At 39.5% G+C, this 21,002-nt stretch overlaps 2 protein-coding genes and 1 pseudogene across 3 annotated transcripts in view; 2 read left to right on the forward strand and 1 right to left on the reverse strand.

The window, feature by feature from the left end:
* Positions 1-21,002, reverse strand: part of LOC145503133 (uncharacterized) — a 403,728-nt gene that overhangs the window by 140,210 nt on the left and 242,516 nt on the right. The gene's annotated exons all lie outside the window — the stretch shown is intronic.
* On the forward strand, positions 1,501-10,630 carry LOC145502971 (neuromedin-K receptor-like). Its single transcript, XM_081482391.1, has 2 exons — positions 1,501-1,619; positions 3,467-10,630. Exon 2 carries the CDS (start codon positions 3,797-3,799, stop codon positions 4,841-4,843), a length of 1,047 nt encoding a protein of 348 aa, XP_081338517.1. The 5' UTR covers positions 1,501-1,619; positions 3,467-3,796; the 3' UTR covers positions 4,844-10,630.
* The window catches only part of LOC145503103 (zincore component SEPHS1-like), a 162,596-nt pseudogene continuing 154,141 nt past the window's right edge, over positions 12,548-21,002 (forward strand). Inside the window, exon 1 of the transcript XR_014051422.1 lies at positions 12,548-12,551. The product of XR_014051422.1 is annotated as a zincore component SEPHS1-like (transcript). The remainder of the gene's footprint in view (positions 12,552-21,002) is intronic.

The raw sequence follows: 21,002 nt of genomic DNA on the forward strand, positions 1-21,002 counted from the left end.
ATATGTTTCCTTAAAAGGAGAGGTCTGGACTCGTCATTGACGTATTCACTCCATTATCAGATCGTAAACGTTTCACATAACCACAGCCAGGAACTGCTTAGTTGCCCTGATGGTGTCAGAGAGAGAAGAGAGTTGGGCCTCCCCTCTGATTGGAAGGAGTGGGCTTCCTCTAACCTAACCCCAGCAGGGGGTAGGGGGATTGAAGGGAACTGGGCGCCGAAAATCGAGTCTAAGTGTGGAAAAGTGTGATGAGAAGAGCACCTCATCCCAATGTCCCCTATAAATTGTCATTATAACTAGGGAATGAAACATCAAAAGTTTCGATTACGTGTTTTATGTTTAACACCAAAAAAATTATTTTTCAATGCACTTAAACGACATAAAACGCTTTTCGCGTGTATTGTTAAAAAGGTTCACCAGAGTTGAGACATCTGAAAACGTGTTAGTATAAACAGCATGCGCAAATGAGGGTTGTGGTGGTCTCTCAAAGCGTATCAGCGTTTTCGAACGTTTTAGTATTGACGGGTGAAACGCTGCGGAAACGGCAGTTGGAAAGCGAGGCATTTGATACCCAAAACACCAGACCAAAAACGCGTTGCCTGTGCAGTGAAACCTCGCCTTACGACCACCCCGTTAATACGACCACCTCGTTATTACGGCCACTTTATTCTGACCTAAAAAAGTTCAGTCAGTCATTTTCCTATTTAAAGAACCCATTTAATACGACCACCCCGTTAATGGGACCAATTTTCCATGGCCCGAAGGTGGTCGTATTAACGGGGTTCCACTGTGCATACGCATTTGATGAGTTTTCGGTACGAAAACACTACATCAAAAATGCATGTGGGCATGGAAAGGACAAGGAAAAAGCTTGCCGACACTGGCTTACATATCAGTTGAATTCCTGTTATGACATGCTGTATGATTTTCATTACCCTGTGGTAACCATCTTCACCGCAATCATATGAATTGCTTTAAGTTCTTTAATTTTTTTTTAAGCTTCTTATAGTGTGAAATAGCGGAAATGGCTCACATACTTTCCAAATTTTAAAGAACATACTTTCACGTGGCGTACTGATTCCACAAATCATGATGACACTTTCTCAAAGTAACTAATAGTTCACCTAATCATAGGAAAGAAAAGTAAGTTTAGATTCTAGATCTTAATATTGATAGAGTTTTAAGATTTTATTTCTCATTTACCCCCGCGGTTTTTTGGTTTGGTTTTGTTTTGTTTTGTTTTTGGAATGAGAACATCTGTCAAGGCTGGTCAATCATGCGTACTGAACCGAACAGCAGTCACAGCATTTCCATAAACGTCAAATCGAATTCATGTCGTAATTTTAATATCCCTTGTCGGTGTTCAATGTGTTATTTAAAAAGGTAATAAGAATGATTTCTTAGTATATAACGATGTATTATTAAAGCATTGATCGCCAATTTCGAAGTTCGTTTTATAATTAATAGCTGACTGAATTATTTATACTATACTCGATTATATTTTTTTTATGAATGCAAATCGAAAAGACGAAAATTATTACTTCACGCAAGGTTCACCTGATTGTTGACAGCTGCCACAGTCATACAAGCTTACTCCTGAAGAATTCACACACCCTTCGGTATGCCAGATCTTTTATTGTTGTTAGGAGTACTATAATATTGTCAAATTCTTGTGCCACTTCTTTGTCTCATTTGAACCAAAAGCTTAGTATCGAGTCTGCGGTCAGAGTCATAATCTCCATTCAGTAATCTCAATGCGCACTTCTTGGGTTTGGAGAGTTAGCTCTGTGAAATATGTTTTACAATTAATCTAACTCGGAGAGGCTTCATTTCAGTTTTAGAACACGTACATTGCAACAGAGACCAGACGGCAAAATCTGGTGCTAATTACAGTCTACTCGCATCATATTTATAGTTGTAGCATTTCGTTAGTATTCAAACATGGTTGAGAAGTTGATGGCGCGCGTACACTAGTTATAATACAAACGCAAAGCTTGAGAACAAGTGCATGTATCCTTTCCAGCTTTATCATCGAAGTGAAAGAAAATTACTACTTGCAATATCTCGGATAGGTGTTTTCTTTCCATTCATGTATTAAACCTATCGTTTAAATGTGAAGTGGAGTGGTTCAAATGAAATTTTTAATCAGTTCAAGAAGCCTTAGATTCAACTATAAAGCGGAAGTGATGCTTTGTATGCCGAGGAGAGTGTAGTAATAAAGTTTTACTAGCTCAAATTAAATACCTTGCCTCGATTAAATATGGACAATATGAGCCGCTTTATGCTCGGTACACGTTCGGTAAACTCTCTCTGTGTGCCCTGCTCAAAGATGTTTCTCAAACTGAACATGTGTCGTTTGACAATGACCTTACAAAATATTTTACTTGGTATAAAACAATACTAGTGTGATATCCTCGCAAATTGTTACAATAATTGAGTGCAACCTTCTTGGGAGTTGGTATAATAACACCTTTGCTACAGTCACTTGGCATCCATCACCATTCCATACCTTAGCAAAGAATAGGAGTGGGAGTAAATCTCTGCTGCAATCTCTGGATGACATTGATAGAGCTCAGAATGAAGTCGATCCTGTCCATGTGCTTTGTCATTCTTAAGATCTGTAATGGATTTCATGATGTCTTATTTAATAGGTTGGGTGCTGATATCGTGATCATTCTCAGGCGACAGCTGGTTTCTCCGAGACCTCCTTGTTAATAAGTACTTCCTAAAAGTGTTCTGCCCATCGCTCCTTCTGTTCCTTCTCAGTTGTCAGTAATGCACCTTGTTTGTCGCAGATAGGTGCCTTTCCCCTAAAGCGAAGCGTTTAGCTAGAGCAGACAAGAGGAGATTTGTTGAAAACGTTGTAACAGAAGTAAAAGCTGCTCCCCAGCGTCAGGAGCAAGGCAGAGTATACAGGATCACAAAGCAACTTTGACCTTCACAAAGTTGCTTTGTGATCCTGTATACTCTGCCTTGCTCCTGACGCTGGGGAGCAGCTTTTACTTCTGTTACAACGTTTTCAACAAATCTCCTCTTGTCTGCTCTAGCGAAACGCTTCGCCTAAGGATTGAGAATACTGTACTGAGCCTGTAATGCTTTTTTATAAGGCGAGTGGAATGGTTTCCCATGCATAAGCTTTCCCTTTGCTTTTTACCTCTGTGCAATAGCATCCCATGTGTCTTCACTTGACCACTCTTTGTGGGATTTCTGCCAACTGTGAATGTGACAACAGTATGATAAGTGTTAACGATTCTGTCCTAGTCTGATTAGACGAGCTTTCATCAGCCGTTCCAATGTTTTCTTCTTCAATAGCCTCTTCTTCAAGAAATACCTATTCTTCTGGGGGTTTTAGTTTCATCAGATATAAGACTCTCTGAGAACTTGACGTTTTGCAAAATTTTGTATCTGTGGAAAGCTGTGAAAGAAATAATTTTGATCGTATTAATCATTTTGTTTTCTTTTGCAGTGTTACCAGAAAGCTGGTTGCGCTTATAGGGAACACAAGTCTTGTAACAAGTCTCAGGACCATGATGACAAACAGGAGTACCAATATCTTTCCCAGCGTTTGGCAACATGGTAAAATCACTGTGGGTTACTGATGTGTTTCGATTCGTTACTTTCTTCAGTTATAGAGAATGACAAAAGCTGAGCAGAACAATTTCAGTATATCTTGCTGAGTTAAATTAAGTTAGTTTGGTGACTAACGAGAGACTGATCAATCCAGTGCTAATCCAGTGAAATTTGAAAAAGTACAACGCTGAATAAACCAACCCACCAAACAGGATACAAAGCGAAAATGATCTATGAAACATCACGTCAAACAAACCAAACGATTGCTCGTCTGATGGAGATAAACGTCAAGGGGATAGCTCAACTTGTTCCTATTGCATTTGTCGTTCTTGTTGTAAACATGTTGGTTTTCTTCGTTTTTCTCAAAACGAAAAAGCTAAGAACGCCAGCAAACTACGTTCTTTTTAGTTTGGCTGTTAACGACTTCATGACTGGAGCACTGAATATTCCTCTGTTTATCTTTGTGTTTTTCACTCCCATCATTTCATCAAACACAGTGCGCTTTCACCTGGGGTTTCTTTTGACGATTGTGCATACACTAACAGCAATTATATCAGTTTATCACATAGCAATCGCCACTTTGGAAAAGTACTTGTCCATTATCAGGCCAATAACTCACCGTCTTATCAAAAAAACAACAGTTATAAAGGCTTTGCTAATGGTTTGGTTCATTTCCGCTGTCATCGGATTCATTCCCTTCGCATGGATTGATAAAACTAAACATCCTGAAGGAGCTAAGTACTTTATAGGCTACATCATCTCCTGCTTTGTAGTGGTGTTTTTCTTTCCGTACATATTTATGATGTACGCCTTTGTCAAGATTTTTAGAGCCATTGCCAGTGGCGCAGGACAAAGTGGAACGAACGAAACGAAAGAAAGGCACAAAAAGAAACTTGCTCGAGAGAGGAAGAGCATTTTGCTATTTGTTACAATGGCAACTGCGTTTTCAATTTGCTGGTTTCCATGGTTTTTATTACAGTTACTATACTGGCAAAAAATTGAACCTGAAGCTCTTGAAGTGCCAGCCCATGTTTTTACTCTTGTCAGGTATCTAACATCTGTCATAAATCCGCTATTGTACAGCCTGCTGCGACCAGATTTTTATGCCGCGCTGAAAGACCTGTTTAAAAGAGTACGATTGTCTTTCTCTGCGAATTGTGGATCATGCCATCTAAGAAGAGAAGGGAGACAAAGAAAACATATTTTCCGCGAAGATCATGTGCGTTTTACATTATCTGAACACATCCAAACATCAAATGAGCCTGAAGAATAAACAGGAAATAACATGGATAAACATTGCAATATTCCGCACTTCAAGTATTGTGAATAGCAACCAATCATCAACTTACATTTTACTTTTCTCGTTAACCTTTGAAGCCCTACCTGGGGTATCAACAGCTTTATTCCTCAATTTCCAACAGAACTCTGTCTATTCCCTTTGCTTAAGTGCACTCCACTACATGACTTATATGCATATCTTCTTACATAAACTGTGTCTAACACATTAATTTTGAAGATAATTGGACAGAATTGCGTTTATCGGATGGGATTAGAGCACATAAAAAGCACTTTTCATCTTAAAGAAAACGAGCAGTGCAGCAGCTGTCACTTCCCCATCGTAGCTTAAATTTGTTGACAGGAAACGATACATGTAGTCTCGTCGGAAAACTCAACCAATACAATTTCGTTCGGAAACAAAGTTAAAACAGGGTATTTTTTAAAGAGCTAGCCTGTAAAAGGGAGAAGTGGCCTAAATTGACTAAAGAAGAAGGTGACAGAGGACATGACGTTCGTCAAAAGATTCAACAGCTAGGAGATTTTTCTTTACGTGATATGTACAGGCAAAGAAAGCATTCCAAAAGTTTGTTGTTTTTTTTACAGAAGTTTTTTAAAAATGCTTGAATGGTCCAAACTTAAAAATCTATATTCCGCAGTAGTTCAAACGCGCCTTATGGTAGAAGAAAAGTTTTAAAAAGCAAAAAACGACAACAGTTATAAATGTTTACCTTTTTACTTACAGTGAATAGGGCAATGGGGTTGGAAGAAATGCACCGATTGATTATTAATTTTCCCCTAGCTTTATTAAACGAGTTTGTCGAAGAATTTCTATAAGATTAAAGGCAGTAAATATGAAACTGAAACGATTTGACAGACTTACTTTTAAAATGTCCTTGTGTGTCAAAGTGTTCTAATATTGGAGATGTGAATGAATGCCTCTCGCATTGATGTCGCTGTATGGGGTGTCGTCGTGATTAATCTAGCGACCTTAGCGACTTAGTCGTTACGATTTCAGCCGTTTGAGACAATCGTCTGAACGACGCTTCGAAAATTGTTCCAAATGAGAACATGTAGAAAATAATGTGAATAAAAGTGGCATACCTCTTGTTGGCATTGTGTTATTTTGTTTTCTTTGTGTTCCTGGTGACAACTTTCTGGTGTGTTCCCTAACCACACTTCCCTGACCACAGTTCTTTGCCGAAATTAGCCTGTCACAGCTTCGGTTTCATTTTCAAGAACCTTCACGCACCAAATTTTCATTGTTTAAATTCGGTTTTTAGTTGGCATCCGATTCTGTCTCGCGACTGTAGAATAGTTCGGTGTAGACTAGCTTGTCCGAAATGGAAGGATTTTGAAATGTAATTTGACCTGATTTGTGAATCGGTGCATTGTCACAAACAATCTCAGTCGAAATCGATTCTGCAGCGTGGCGGCCAGACTGTGTATTATTAATGCAAGATGATTTATTTCCTCTTATATACAATGACTTAAGGATCTTGCTAACAGCGGGCTAACTGGTTGGTGTGTGCTTTAGCCCGCAGAAGTGATTTTTCAGCTGGCCATCGCGTAGCTACACTCTGTAACTGTGTGCTTTGGAGATGTAAGCAGGTTCTCTTTTGGTCTTCGTGTAGTCTGATCTTGTCGACATCAGCTGCTAATTATCGGCTGGTCTATCGAGTGTTCTTTAAACCACTAACACAGCTACATCACAGACCTCGAGCTCGGAAAAAGCCAAAAATCTTTGGTTTGCAGACAACCTCCGTTTAAACGTACCAAATAACCACGTAAATCAAAAGCGTAAATATCATGAAAACTCCGTGCAAATGCTACATCGGGTTAGCTTTGAGATCGCAACTATACGTACAATTGAAGGGCCGTATGCATATCCGCCTTATGTCAAATTTTAGGCCGTGTTTCTTTTTTCTGGTTCTTATGTACCTCATTCTCGGTAAATTGACTGTAAATTATATTCAAAACATTGACCTGGACTTTTTTCGCTCGTTTGCAAATTGTTGAAAGAAAATATACCTGGATTAAGATAGCTTTCTCTGAAGCAACGATGGCGGCGGCGTATCCCAATACGGTGCATAAATGTAGCTTCTGTTTACAGTGTCTAAAACAAAATCAAATCTCTCCGAATCTTAACTGTCTTCCTCGTAAATCAAATTACTGATAGAAAATAGAGCGGAAATCTAGGAAACAGATTGTTTTCATCGGCTTTTGTGACGTGGAACACAACAGGTGAGATAGATCGAGCTTCAAAGGAAATACCATCGTACCGCAGAAAAGAGATGATGCTTTAAAGCTCTGTCAACTAACATCTTAAGTGTTCTTTTTGCATGCCTGCCTGGTGTTTGAGAAGCATCATAAAGCCTTGATGGACCCGTAATCAGGCATCAACACGTTTTAAAGTGGCAAAGTGGATCTTGATTTTCCAACGTAGATAAAATCAAGTTATCGGGTTTGAGGTCAGATCGATTCAGGCAGCAAAATCCAAGAACAGTTCTTGCCCAAGAAAATAGCCTTCTTGTGAGTTGTGGCCCATTTGCCAAGCATTGCCGGCATCAAAGTTTGGAAAGCGAGAACTGACTTTAGACAAAATAAAATGTGTCTTGCAATGACCGCCATTTTTTTCCGCCCGTGACTTGAAATTCCAATGACGCCGTGGACGTTTCGTGGCCAAGTAGACAACAATGAACCCGTGGCACCGGAATTGCAAGAATATAAGTAGAGCATGTAGAGGAAATGGATTTGTTGAATTTGTTGATACAGGGAGTCCCAATGGCCAGCAATTAGAAATCGATTGTAATCTAGATCTGTGATCCAGGTAGCGCTGATATTATTTCTTACCGTACCCAAGTTCGCGGTTAGCTAGTCAGAAGCCGTGTCTACTAGGGGTGGCGAATGGTAAAATCCGAGACTTGCCGAGACGCCGAGACCGTTGTTTAAAAATTCGAGACCGAGACTTACACGATTTCAGAAAATCCGAGCCCGAGACTCTGTGTAGAGAAAACCGAGCCCGAAACCTTAATTATGCAAAACTCCGAGCCCGAGACATGAAATTTGTGCGCTCTTAGTCGCTTGAAACTTCCGTACTGGTTGATATAACAAGTTATGGACGAGGAGAGGGTGGAGGACAAGAAACGGCGAAAACGCAAATGTAAGTAAATTGTTAACTTTGCAATTATTCATACGTGATTATTCATGAAGACGCTCGGGCTTATTATTCTCGTGTCTCCAGAAAAAAAAAAGATGTATCTTGACTAGCTCTTGCTATTTGTAACCATCGATTAAGCAGGTCTACATATGCATTTGCTGGTGTGTTTGTAAGGCTTTCACTCTAAAACTGTTTTAGCTTGCATTTTAACCGCGCAATGAAAGACTAATGAAGCATCATAGTGACCGGCTGTCATGGCGTGAACAAATTTGCCGGCAAATTATTTTCTTGCACAGGCCACCTGTGTGAGTAACGTATTAAAACGATAATTTCAACCGCGAAATGGATAAAAACCTAGGCTAAATACTGGAAGAAGTTTGACTAGTGTTTGTAAGCTTTTGTAGACGAGCAGGCAGCACCACTGAAAATAAGCAGATGGCTGCGAAAACACTGCATCGTTTGTTTAACCGACAGGTCTATGTGCTGAGGGAAGCTCGCTGCATGTAGAATGTGGTATAAAAGTAAAGTCCTCACGTGTCAAGTGGCGTAACATGCCACGGACTAGGAGGACGAGGAGTTCGACGCATGTTAACCCCTACTGAGCATTTTGTAAAGTTCCCTGACAGTTGGCAGGTACCCATTTATACTCCTGGGTAGACAGAGGCACTGTGAAAGGGGCGATCTGCACCGTTTACAAGGTTCTTTATAATTGGCCAAACGAAACAATGAAAAAATTAACAACAGGTTAACAACACAAACAATACCCCTTGCCCAAAGAACAAAAGAGTTGCAGATTAACAAGGACGAATCAAAATAGAGGTTCTAAAGAAGTGCAGGTCAACTGCTGTGAAAGTAAAGTGTTTAGCTTGCTCTAGAAGGCGACACCGCGCACGACTCACGAATGAGAAGTAACTTACCGCAAAGGACGAGGAGAGCAAAACGTTGGATTACCAAACACATGGTAAGAACACTACATAATGTAAGTAAAGCAAATTAAAGTAAGCATGCAGTTAGTCGTTTTCTTTAAGGCATCTTATTTAGAGGTTATATCCACATTTGTATTTTCTACGACCTCCAGAAGTTCTCCAGTTGACATAGTGCTCCTTTATTGCAAAGACCATTACAGTAAAATATTGTGTTTGTTTTGCGAAACGGTATTCTACAATAGCTTAGAATACACCGTCTTAGACACGCCGGTATATTCCAGACTACGATCGCACGTCCTTAGGCTAACCAGTTATAAAATCTAAATCGAGTTACTTGAATTCTTTGACTTAATTGGCTAAAAATACAGTCCACCGACCATGTTTTCGTGCGATTTCAGCATCAAAGCGCGCACATGGTTATTGTCAGCGGAAACCTGATCAAATGAGCATGCGCGCGGGCTGAGCGAATATAATAAGAGAAGCAAAAGTAAAGAAAAGTAAAAGTTCCGTATTTGCCGCCGTTGGCGTAAACGCCATGCTTAATCTCAGCAACACTGACTCTGCTCGCTCAACGCGATACCTCCCCAGAGAACCTCTGCTAAAAAAGCAAATCCGAGACTCCAAGACCTTGCGAAAAAAATTCGAGACTCCGAGACCGAAAGAAACACATGAAAAGCGAGACTTCGTGACTCGTCAGTAAAGCTTCCGAGATTTCGAGATCAGATCAAAAATTTCCGAGATCCACGATTTTCTGGGTACTATTCGCCACCCCTTCTACTGTCCTCCGATATCAAGTAACTGACCTGATATGCCTACGATATCATGCTCACTTGGCCTGATATGCCGCCGAAAAGTACCAAAAAGGTACAATTAAGTATATAAATAGGCATGATTTGTAGTGTTTGGAAATCCTGGGATCCACGGACAGACGTATGGCGACCCGTATGTTGCGCAGAAGGGTCAGTCTGTCAGCCCTATTTGTTGGCCCTCCGCTGTGACTGTTATAATATAAGCAACATCAACATTGATCACTGTATTCGATTTGACTGGTTTGGCAATGATATTGTATGCAAGTGAATATGTGAAATGTACACAACTTAGGCAGTTATGAGAATAACGGCTGACAAAAAACATCTGTTACTATGATATATGACGGACTGGAGGATATGGCCCCTTTTCACATTGGAAACCTCTTTCTGGTTATATCAGAGAGACAGCGTGCGCATGCCATCAATCTTCACCAGAGTAAAAACTTGCTGAAAATTCTCGTCGCCTTTTCGAAGACGATGACACCACGAATCCAAAATGACTGGTGATTGTTCCGTTTTCGGAGGGAAAGCGCTGTTTTCAAATTTCTCCAGGGTACTATGGACGGGGCCTAAGAGGGCGCCATCCATTCAACTTAAGATTCCGAAAATTTCTAAACCTGGTACGGAAATTACCCTGGAAAATTTTCAGAAAAGTGAATCACTGAACCGAAAATTTTTGAGAACAAAAATCAAATGAAACTGAAATTCCAGGTAAGAAATTTCCGAAAGTGTCGGTGTTTGTTTTGCGAATGGAATAAAGGTTACTTACAGAAACGCTGCTTATGAAATGTATTCAGAATTTATTTACTTATGTCGAAGGCTATAAAGTCCGTGTTTCTCTGTATTTTGCAAAAGGAAAACTGTTGCTTGAATTAAAAGCTACGCTTAAGGGAAATCAAATTCATTCATCTTGTTGTTCTTGCATGCATTGAGTTTAAACTCAAAATTTCTGATCAGCTTACTGTCAACTCGAAAGAAATCTTTTCCCTGCTTTTTTAACAACCTAAATTGATCAGTCGTTGTACCCCAGCTGTGCTTAAAACGTCGGCTTCACAGACCGTGGAAAAAACTGAACAGTACTGCAACTTCCTTAATTCTAGACACAAGGGTAAACGGATTCGGCGTAAAATGTTTGCCATGGAGAAAACGATCAAGATTATACGCGGACCAACTTCTCGTTCTGTTTTTCCTTGCAAATTTATATGTATATGTTGAATGAAAAGATAACTTAACCAGTGAAAGCCGAAACTGTTTATTACATTTTATGAAAAGGCCTACGAATACAATAAGAAAATTGGACCTTTCTGGTTATCTAAGTAACAACAGCAATTGCTGCAACCTGTGCGGCCAGTAAAAGTTTTTCGCCCGAAATAAGAGGCCTCGCCCATCCATCAAGAAGAAAGGACGAATTTTTAGAATTTTAAATGTACATTAATATAGAATTTTGGAATGTTAAACTTAAATTAATATAACATTATAATTAAGGCGTTTCTTAGGACAACTTATTTCCTTTCATTGTTTGCCAATATTTCAATTTTAATGTTTTAAGAGAATCCTATAATACTATTAATGAAAATTTTTAGGTAGAGTTAATACAGTGTCCCCAGTTAGCCCACATGGGCTAAATACATTGACACTTAAATAAAGTTCTTACTTTTACTTACTTAGCTCCTCACATAATTCGGTTTTTCCGTTAATCTTAATCGCCTCACTGCGCCTCACCACGCCACCTGATTTGATTTGCTGCCTTTTTTCATCCAAATCGTGCATGTGATCAGGTGCCACAGCTTCTACTACACGTTTAAATCAAAACTGATATCAGTTCTACTTTTTTGACTTTGATGTTTCCTTCCGGTACATTACTATAGCTACTCATTAATATCAATGTCGATTATGTTTTTGCAGTCGCCAGCTGCTGTCCAACTGCTATTGATATTGCTCTATTTGTTACGTGTGATCACGCAGACGGATTGCATTCGGTCAGATATTTTTTCACCTCTAACTGCTTAGTTCTTTTGCGAATCGATGGCTAGCAACACTGGAATTGGCTGCTCTGAAAAATTAAATCAAATATCATAACAAATAAAAATTAAAAGAAGCGCATTGTTTATCAAAGAATTTTGTTACAGAAGTGATTCGCTTTGTTCTTTTGAACCGCTTATAATAAGTTAAAGCGAGCGTTAAGACGAGATTTTTCTTAAGTGCTACTTTTGTCATGGTAATCCCAACGTGGTCCTCATTACGTTGTTACTGCATTATTGGTCCAGCTGTTATCGAACAATTTTGGACGATAACAGCTGGACTTTATAGTCACCAAGTACACTAACACAACAGCCTAAATGTAACCTGGAAGTCGAATTTCAGTTTGAATTAACTCAGCTTTTAACAGCAGGTAGGGAACAGATTTCCTGTTGCGTGTTTCGATTGTGTTCAAGCTGTCTAGCTGCATGCGGGTAGGTTTTTGACGTAATGTCATTCTGCTTAACTGATTTTAGCTTTGCTATATACTATCATATATATGTACATGTTTCTAACAAAGAAAATTTCGAGCGTTAGACAAAAAGTTTGCCGCTGGTGTGCAATTCTTTTGATGAACTGAGGATATGAGCGGAACAAACAACAATTAGCAATAACTATTATCTTGACTGTGATAACCGTATTTAGTATCACCCAACTAGGAACGCCGAGGACATATAATTGTCAAGAGTTGTTTAGGCCCACATGATTGTTGTTGCGGTATCTAGAGTTAAACCCGATCAACAGAATGCCAGAGTAACGGAGCGCCCGTTAAATAAAGACAGGGAGAAGAAAGTGCATCGTCGGGGAGGGGGAGAGGGGGCAAGGAGATGATCAACGCACGCATATTATTTGTTAGAGACGTTTTGAGAGTACATGAAAGATCTTTATCATTCCTAATAGCTGTTAAGCCTGGTTTTCATATGTCCGGAAAATCCCAGACGATCGGGGATTTTACTTTGCCGACCATCCCAGATTTTGCCGATATATCGGATATTCGCCCGAGGTCTGTCCCAGATTTTACCGATTTCACTCGTGTTTTCGAGAGACGCCATGTTTATTTGTAACAGGGGGACTGAAGCCCAGCAATTTAGGGGATTGGTAATGAGCGAAATCCATCGCCGACGGACGCCGACGTCCCCGACGGTACAAATTTGAGTTTTCATTTGTCGGGAATGATCGCCGACCATCGCAGAAATCTGGGACGCGTCGGGAAAATAGAAACGCTCCCGATTCTCCAGATTTGTCCCCGTTCATCCCAGACGATCGGGGATATCCACGATTTCGAGTTTTCATTAGTCGGCAAAATCTGATACGGTCGGGAAACAGTAAAATTCCAGACCGTCTGGGATTTTCCCGACATATGAAAACCAGGCTTTAAGCAAATTCATCTAAGCAAATTCATCGATCTAAGTGTATCATTCAGAAATGGGCGAAGCCGCTAGCGTTTTTGCCCCGAAGGCTCAGTTTATTCCTCTGGGGCAATATCTTCGGCGTTGACGAAAATCATGCCAAAGAGCTATCGGATTCATTTCTTTAATTTGATCTGGAAAGAGGTGGGGAATTTTCAGAAGATTTCAAAAGAAGGAGCTATCTCGAACTGGATAGTTAAATGTATATCCTTTTGTTTAGTATATTGTTTGTAAGTGCTTAAACGAACGTGTGAAAGAGGGCTGAAGGTTTTGAGAACTTAAACTTTTCGCCTCAAAATGTGAACATAGATTTGCCATTAGTAAACCAGAGCGTTCTGAGAGCTTTTAAATGACAGGTTGAACTACTTCTGATGACCACTGGAAGCTGAGATTCGATATTTTTCGACATGAAATGGCGGCCGACTGATTTACACGCGCGATAAAAACAAAGCACGTGTATTTGCTTAAACTGTGGTGTAATAATTGGTCTTATTACCATATTGTTCCCATTTCATAGTTGAAAAGAGTAATAGTATCAAGCTAATCTATAACAAAGTTAAGAGTGAGTGTATAGAACTTATCTTCGACTTTACGTATCTAACCACAAGCACCAAACAAATTGTTGCAAGAACAGATTAAATAATGTATTTTTGTGACTTTTGGCAAATCGTAGCCTCCAGCTTTCCAGATGAAACATCACTTAGCTGAAGAAGTTGCCTTACAAAGACTTACATAGATTTGACAGCAAGGGATCACGAACGTTAGTTTTTGTCAGTGCTAACCCAGAGGAGCAAACCTTTGTTGCCCAGATTTGGTCACTCCATGTTGTATATGGATTTTTCAGTACGCCCTAAGCCTCACGTCTACCTTTGCAATCATGTTAGCCACTGCAATAGTGACAAGTAGCTGAACAACTGAACACTTGCTGAGTCTGTCATGAGTTTTGATAGTTTAGTTAAGCTTTCTACCTTGCGTGTCGAAGGAATTTTTTCATTTCACAAGGGCCAAACAAGCAGAGTAGTAAACTATCGACGAAGAAGCCTACAAGGGAATAGTACACAGCCTGACTGCAAAAATGAAGTTTGCTTGACGTCTTTCTCCGGCTGTGTAGAACCAGTTCTTCTTCTGTCCTTTATTTCATCGTCATTTAACCTGTTCAGTCGTAATTATAATGAAAACATCGTTTAAATAGAAAACATCTCTTATGACTGATGCCCGAGATTTCGACCTCAAATTTGAACTGAGAGTCGAACCGCGTTCCAATGATAACCTGTGTGCGTGGCTAGAAGTAACAGAATGCAGTGGTTTGATCATTGCATATCAAGCTATACTAGTCGAGGAAACTAATCATGAACGGGAAATATGGTGCATTCATACTGCATTTCACAATTTATTTACTTGATTACAATTTTTAGAAAGTAAGCCACATCAGTCTTAGCTGGTTTCAGTGCGGGTCCTCTATCCTGGTCGTAATGGAATTTGGAAATGTACCCGAGAAAACCCCTCGCAGCACGGCAAGAACTAACAACGAACTCAACCCGCATATGGCACCGGGCCAGAATGGGCCCCTGACACGGGCCACATTGGCGGGAGGCGAGAGCTCTCATCACGGTTAGGATGTGAGCCGTTTTAAAGTGCTTTTTTTTTTCCAATGGCAAAAATCTGGCAAAAAAAATGAGTGCGAAACAAAAACGAATCGATCTATTTTTTTAATGAGCCAATGGCTTATCCTTTGCAGGGTATCAAACTGTTTAGTGCGTGTAAACCATTGCACATTATATTTGCATATTTCTTTCCTGTCTCTTCAACCACTTAGATCTTTCAACAAGAAAGGACACGTAAAGTAAATCTCGTGATACGGAAAAGTAGGCGAGTTAACATTGCCAATATTTGACCGGAAAGCTTGTATTCCTGTTTACGACATTGCAGTGTTTTACAAAAGATATAAGTGTAATTATCTGCATTTTAGAAGAACATACACTTTTCCTTTGTTTAAACAGCCAGCCTTCCACAAGCATCGCTTCTTTTTGACAACTTTTAATAGTCTTGCCGTTTACAATTTTTGTCTCAGCTTGACGGGTAGGTTTGACACTCGCAGAACTCTTTATTATTTCCTTCATGAGTAGGAAATTGGTTGTGACAGTTGCGTCTCAAGTTATTCACGTCAGCTTACATTTATTCTTCACTTCACTCTGGCTTTGTGGCATTTTGGATATTCACTGGATATTGACGGAGGCCTATGCGCGATTGAAAGGTTGTATTCTGTGTTTTGGAGGGAACGTAACAAGTAAGATCTACTATTTGTAATGTATTTTAGGGGTGTTTAAAATGCGCTTCAGTTAATGGAATCTTTAAAGACGTTCTCCCCACACCTTGTCAGTTCAACTCCGAAACTTTAACAAAAAAATACACAAAAGAATGGAGGTGTAGAAAACAAATCTGACGGCCTAATTTTGGCAACTGGTTGCATCAGTTGTGGTGACTCTATGTCACCTTTTCCTCATGGAACTATACTGTAGACAAAAGTGTGTGATAGAAACGGACTTTTTGGAATAAAGGATTCGTATTGGATGATATAAGATTGAAGAACGCGGCTAGCCTTTCCTCGTGTCTTTGATCGATGTAAATTACCGGTTGCTCGTCGCATTTAAATTTTTCTGTTTTCTACTTTCGCTGGAGAAAAGATGTCCAATATAATAAGCGGATCTCCAGAACGAAAAAATCTTCACTCGCGGGTCGCTTTTATGGAGTAATGGTTCTAATGAAATCTTATTTTATTCCTTTCTCAAAATCCTGAAACAAGAATGAGGTATCATATTTGTTTAGAAGTAAGAATGAAGGAATTTGCTGTCTGTATGTATGTAGAAATTTATACGGGATAACAATGCAAAGAAACAAGGTTGCTAACTGAGACGTCATATGTTTTTTGTTCCCCGATCACCAATAGTGACGTACTAGGAGAAAAGTCTCACGTTATAGATCTGTCGAGTTGAGTGATATTTAGAAACAATATTCCTATATTTCAAATATTTGTCAGAACCAATTAAGCAACTTTAAAACATTAAGATCTTTTCTCAAATCCGGGAAAATTCGAGCCCAAGTCAAGCTGTTGATTTCCAGGCACTGAAAAAAAATTCTTGTCGCAGGTAATGTGACCTGTAATCAGAATTTGTCAAAAAAAACCACTAAGCTACACCGTACGGTAAAACTGAAAAGAGTTGAAAGGTGTCGGGATTACAGATTACCGCAAACTTAAACTCGTGCAATATTTGTTTGTTTTTTTGATGTATGCGCCCAAGATGGCTGCAACACGCTTCCTTGCTCCTGTAATTTTTTCGATTTTTATTTGTTTTTCATTTGATGTTTGTTTGCCTGGCATCAATTTTCGTTTTTCTAAAGACACTCCTATCTTATCTTCGAAGTTTTATGGTCTTCCACTGATCGTTACTACTGTGGACAGTAGGAACAAAATTACACGCTCGATTTGTACATGGCACAAACGTGGTCATCTTTCGATTGCCGTGCCTTCGACAATGGACCTGACGATACACATGGATGTCGAATCTAATCCTGGTCCAAGTCCTTCTCTGACTGAAGGAATACATCGTGAACATGATGTCAATCCAGGATACAGGTCTTCGATGTGTTCTACATTAAAGATGACGAATCATGCCTATAACAACTCTACACTTGGTTCGCCATTAGTGCAATTTGTTTCGAGCCCTCTTTGGAACTGTTCACGAAATATGTACTTTCAAGGCAATTTCCGTCAAAGGAGATTTAGGGGATCTAGAGCTGGAAGGAAGGTTCAGGAGAAAAGAATGCGCTGCTCATATAATATTCAAACTTTGGTTTCAAATCCAATTTCCCGATCTAAATCTGCATATTCCAGAAAGAATTCTAATTGCTCAAACCACAGCAACTTAACAATAATACCGCGTCAACCGTTTGATAGAGGAAATACATCGGCGACTGGCCCTGTAAATTTCTGCCTTCTTAACACGCGTTCAGTAAACAACAAGACTCTTATCATCAAAGACTTTGTTGCTGAACATTGCATTGATCTACTTGCTGTAACGGAAACATGGTTGCAACCAGAAACTGATAATGAATTTATCATTCGCGATTTATGTCCTACAGGCTATTCATTTCATCATGTTCCAAGATCTGGCCCTGTTCGTGGTGGTGGAGTGGGCTTGTTGTTTCGATCATGCTTTAATATCAAGCTTCAACCACACAGGAAATTTATTTCGTTCGAATACATCGACTTATTATTGAACTCGGTTGATAAAAGTATAAGGATTGTCATTGTTTATCGTCCACCGCCTTCGAATACTAATGGTTTTACACCTGCTATGTTCCTGGATGAATTCTTCACGTTCTTGGAACAATACGTTACTATTCCTGGCAGCTTATTAATAGTCGGTGATTTCAACTTTCACGTTGATACTTGCGATTCTCAACACGTAGCCGCATTCCTTCAGTTGTTGGATGTTTTCAATCTTAATCAGCACACAATTGGATCTACACATAAAGACGGTCACACTTTGGATCTTGTTATCACTAGATCAGATGATGACATTGTTTCTAATTTGTCAATTGATTCTCCTTTTGTTATATCTGATCACGCTGCCGTTCATTTTCATCTGATGCTTAAAAAACCAGTGTTGGAAAAGAAGCTTATCACATTTAGAAAACTTCGTTCAATTGACTTTGATAGTTTTGGTTCTGATGTCACGAATTCTAGTCTTTCGAGTCTCTTTTCCACACCGCTTCCGTGCCTTGATGACTTAATCAGTGAGTATAATGGCGTTCTTAGTTCCATACTTGATATCCACGCTCCTGTAAAAACCAAAACAATAACTCTGCGTCCGGCTGCACCTTGGTATTCTGAAGAAATAAACAATTTGAAGAAAGATCGCAGGAGACTGGAGCGACGTTGGCGAAGGACCAAACTTCCAGTCGACCGCCAGTTGTTTATTGATCAATGCCGTGTAGTCAACTTTTTAATTTGTTCTTCCAAGAGAACTTACTACACTAAGCTGATCAGTGATAATCAGACGGACTATAAACTTCTTTTCAAAACAATTGACAGTCTATTACATAGAAAGTGTGATATACCATATCCGCCCTGCAACTCGCCTTCGGATCTCGCAAATAAGTTCGTCGAGTTCTTTTCTGATAAGATCACCAAAATACGGGTCGACTTAGACAATGCAGCTCTCATCATCCATCAAGTTCCTGAAGTTAACCGGGTCTGTCCTTATACGTTTGATGAGTTCAGTTTGGTAGATGTTGACGAAGTCCGCAAATGTGTTGTGAAATTATCTTCCAAGTCATGTGATCTTGATCCTCTTCCTGGCTATGTCACAAGAAATGCTTTGAGCACACTGCTTCCATTTATCACCAAGATTATAAATACTTCGTTGCAATCTGGCCAAATACCCTCTCAATTAAAAGTTGCTAAGCTACGTCCTCTTCTTAAGAAGCCTTCTCTGGATCACACGCAGTTTTCAAATTATCGCCCTGTTTCGAATCTTACTTTTCTCAGCAAAGCAATTGAGAAGTTGGTTGCTAACCAACTGATCTCCTATGTTAACAACAACAACCTGAATGAGCCATTACAGTCTGCCTACAAACAGTATCATAGCACAGAAACGGCTCTCATTCGCGTGCATAATGACATCCTCACAGCAATTGATAAACGTAGAACGGTAATTTTATTACTTTTGGACCTCTCTGCTGCTTTCGATACTGTTGACCATGATATTCTCCTCTTCCGTCTACAACAGCGCTTTGGAGTTACTGGCAAGCCGTTACTATGGTTTAAATCTTATCTGTCCAATCGCATGCAGTATGTCTCTGTTGATGGTGCAGCTTCCTCAGATCATGCTCTTCAATGTGGTGTTCCACAAGGATCAGTGTTGGGACCCATTTTGTACGTTCTTTACACTTCACCCCTTTCAGACATTGTAAAAAAATTCAACTTGAGTTATCATTTTTATGCTGACGATTCACAACTTTATCTGTCCTTTCAGCCAACTATACCCAGTGATAAGGATTTAGCTGTGTCCAACATCGAGCGCTGTGTACGTGAGATTGATCACTGGATGTTGATTAATCGTCTTAAACTTAACAAGGATAAGACTGAACTTCTAGTGATCTCCGCAAAACATCTACCGAGACCAACCCTTCAAGAAATCTCTGTCGTCGATGAAACCATCTGCTCGTCACAGAAAGCAAGAAACATCGGTGTCATTTTTGACCATCATTTTCGTTTTAATGAACATATTGCAAGTATTTGCAAATCATCTTTTTATCATCTCCGTAATATCAGCAATATAAGGAAGTACCTGTCATCGACCACCACTGAAATACTTGTTCATGCGTTTGTTTCTTCAAAATTGGATAACTGTAATTCTCTACTCTATGGCTTACCAAACTGTCTTTTAAAAAAAGTTACAGCACGTCCAGAATGCCGCTGCTCGTCTCATCACCCTCTCTAGAAAACACGAACACATCACACCTATTTTGTTTAATCTCCACTGGTTTCCTGTTAACTATCGTATCATCTTTAAAATTCTACTCATCACGTACAAGGCCCTAAACGATCTGGCAGCTTCATACGTTCGTGATCTTCTCACTACTTACACTCCGTCTTGTCAGCTACGTTCATCTTCTAAAGAACTTCTTTCTATTCCGCACTTCAATTTGAAAACATATGGCGCAAGATCTTTCTCTGTAGCAGCTCCTACACTCTGGAACACTCTTCCGTCTGACATCAAGAACAGCTCCTCAGTGTCCCTTTTTAAACATAAACTAAAAACGTTCCTTTTTAAGAAAGCATTTTTATAACTTTTTAGCGACATTTTTTTATTTTTACTTTATTTGTCTTAAGTGTTTTTAATATTTCTAACTGTAAAGCGCTTTTGAACTTTTAGGATATTGGCGCTATATAAATATTTTATTATTATTATTATTATTATTATTATTATTATTATTATTATTATTATTATTATACAAACTAATACCCCACATGTACTTGCCAATCACGGGTGCCGCTGAAATGAAACTGAAGTTTTCACCTAACTTGACCAAAGGCATTTTTATTTCACTGACTCATAATGTGTTTTATTTTTTCAATCTGTGACAGATGTGTCATGGACACTATGCTCACATTCTTTAAGAGTGAGTAGCTGCCTCTGTCGTAGTACGAGACAACAACCGGTAGCTTACTGTACTGTTCACAGCCCTCTGTTTTCTCGTACTTTTATTCGATCGTTGAACGAGGGCTGTAGACATCTTTGGAAGAAAGTGAATTCCTCGTTTCTCCAGAAAAGGAAACTGATTCGCATTGGTTGAAGGCCGACAAACGTGATTGTGTCCAGACGCGTTTTGCGGTTTGCAGCAGTTGTCATCTTTGACGCATGCTGTGATTCGTAATGGAGCGGTTATTACAATCCTATTTAGGAAAATTTTCACATTCTTTTTTTCGCTCAAAGATGAACAGAAAGAGGTTTCTGTTCATCTTCTTCAGTTGAAGGACGTTATTGCAATTTTGCCGACCGGCTTTGGAAAAAGTCTTATCAGCTATACGCAACGGCAAAAGAAATGCAAAGGGATCCGAATGTTGTTGTTCTCATTGTTTCGTCACTCAAAAGCATCATGAAGGAACTAATAATAGAGATGGAAGAACTTGGGATTCCTCCCATCGTTTTGTCAACAAAGGACGACGTGCTTCTGCGATTGGAGAAGCGAAATACAAGCTTGTTTTCGGTGCAGCTGAAGACTTGGATGCAAAATTCCAAAACATATTGAAGAACAAAGATTCTCC

This window comes from Orbicella franksi, chromosome 11 (assembly GCF_964199315.1).
Source record: "Orbicella franksi chromosome 11, jaOrbFran1.1, whole genome shotgun sequence".
NCBI lineage: Eukaryota > Metazoa > Cnidaria > Anthozoa > Scleractinia > Merulinidae > Orbicella > Orbicella franksi.

What these genes read in the sequence shown, in the direction of transcription:
- LOC145502971 (XM_081482391.1), top strand. Translation starts at nt 3,797, where the DNA reads ATGATCTATGAAACATCACGTCAAACAAACCAAACGATTGCTCGTCTG.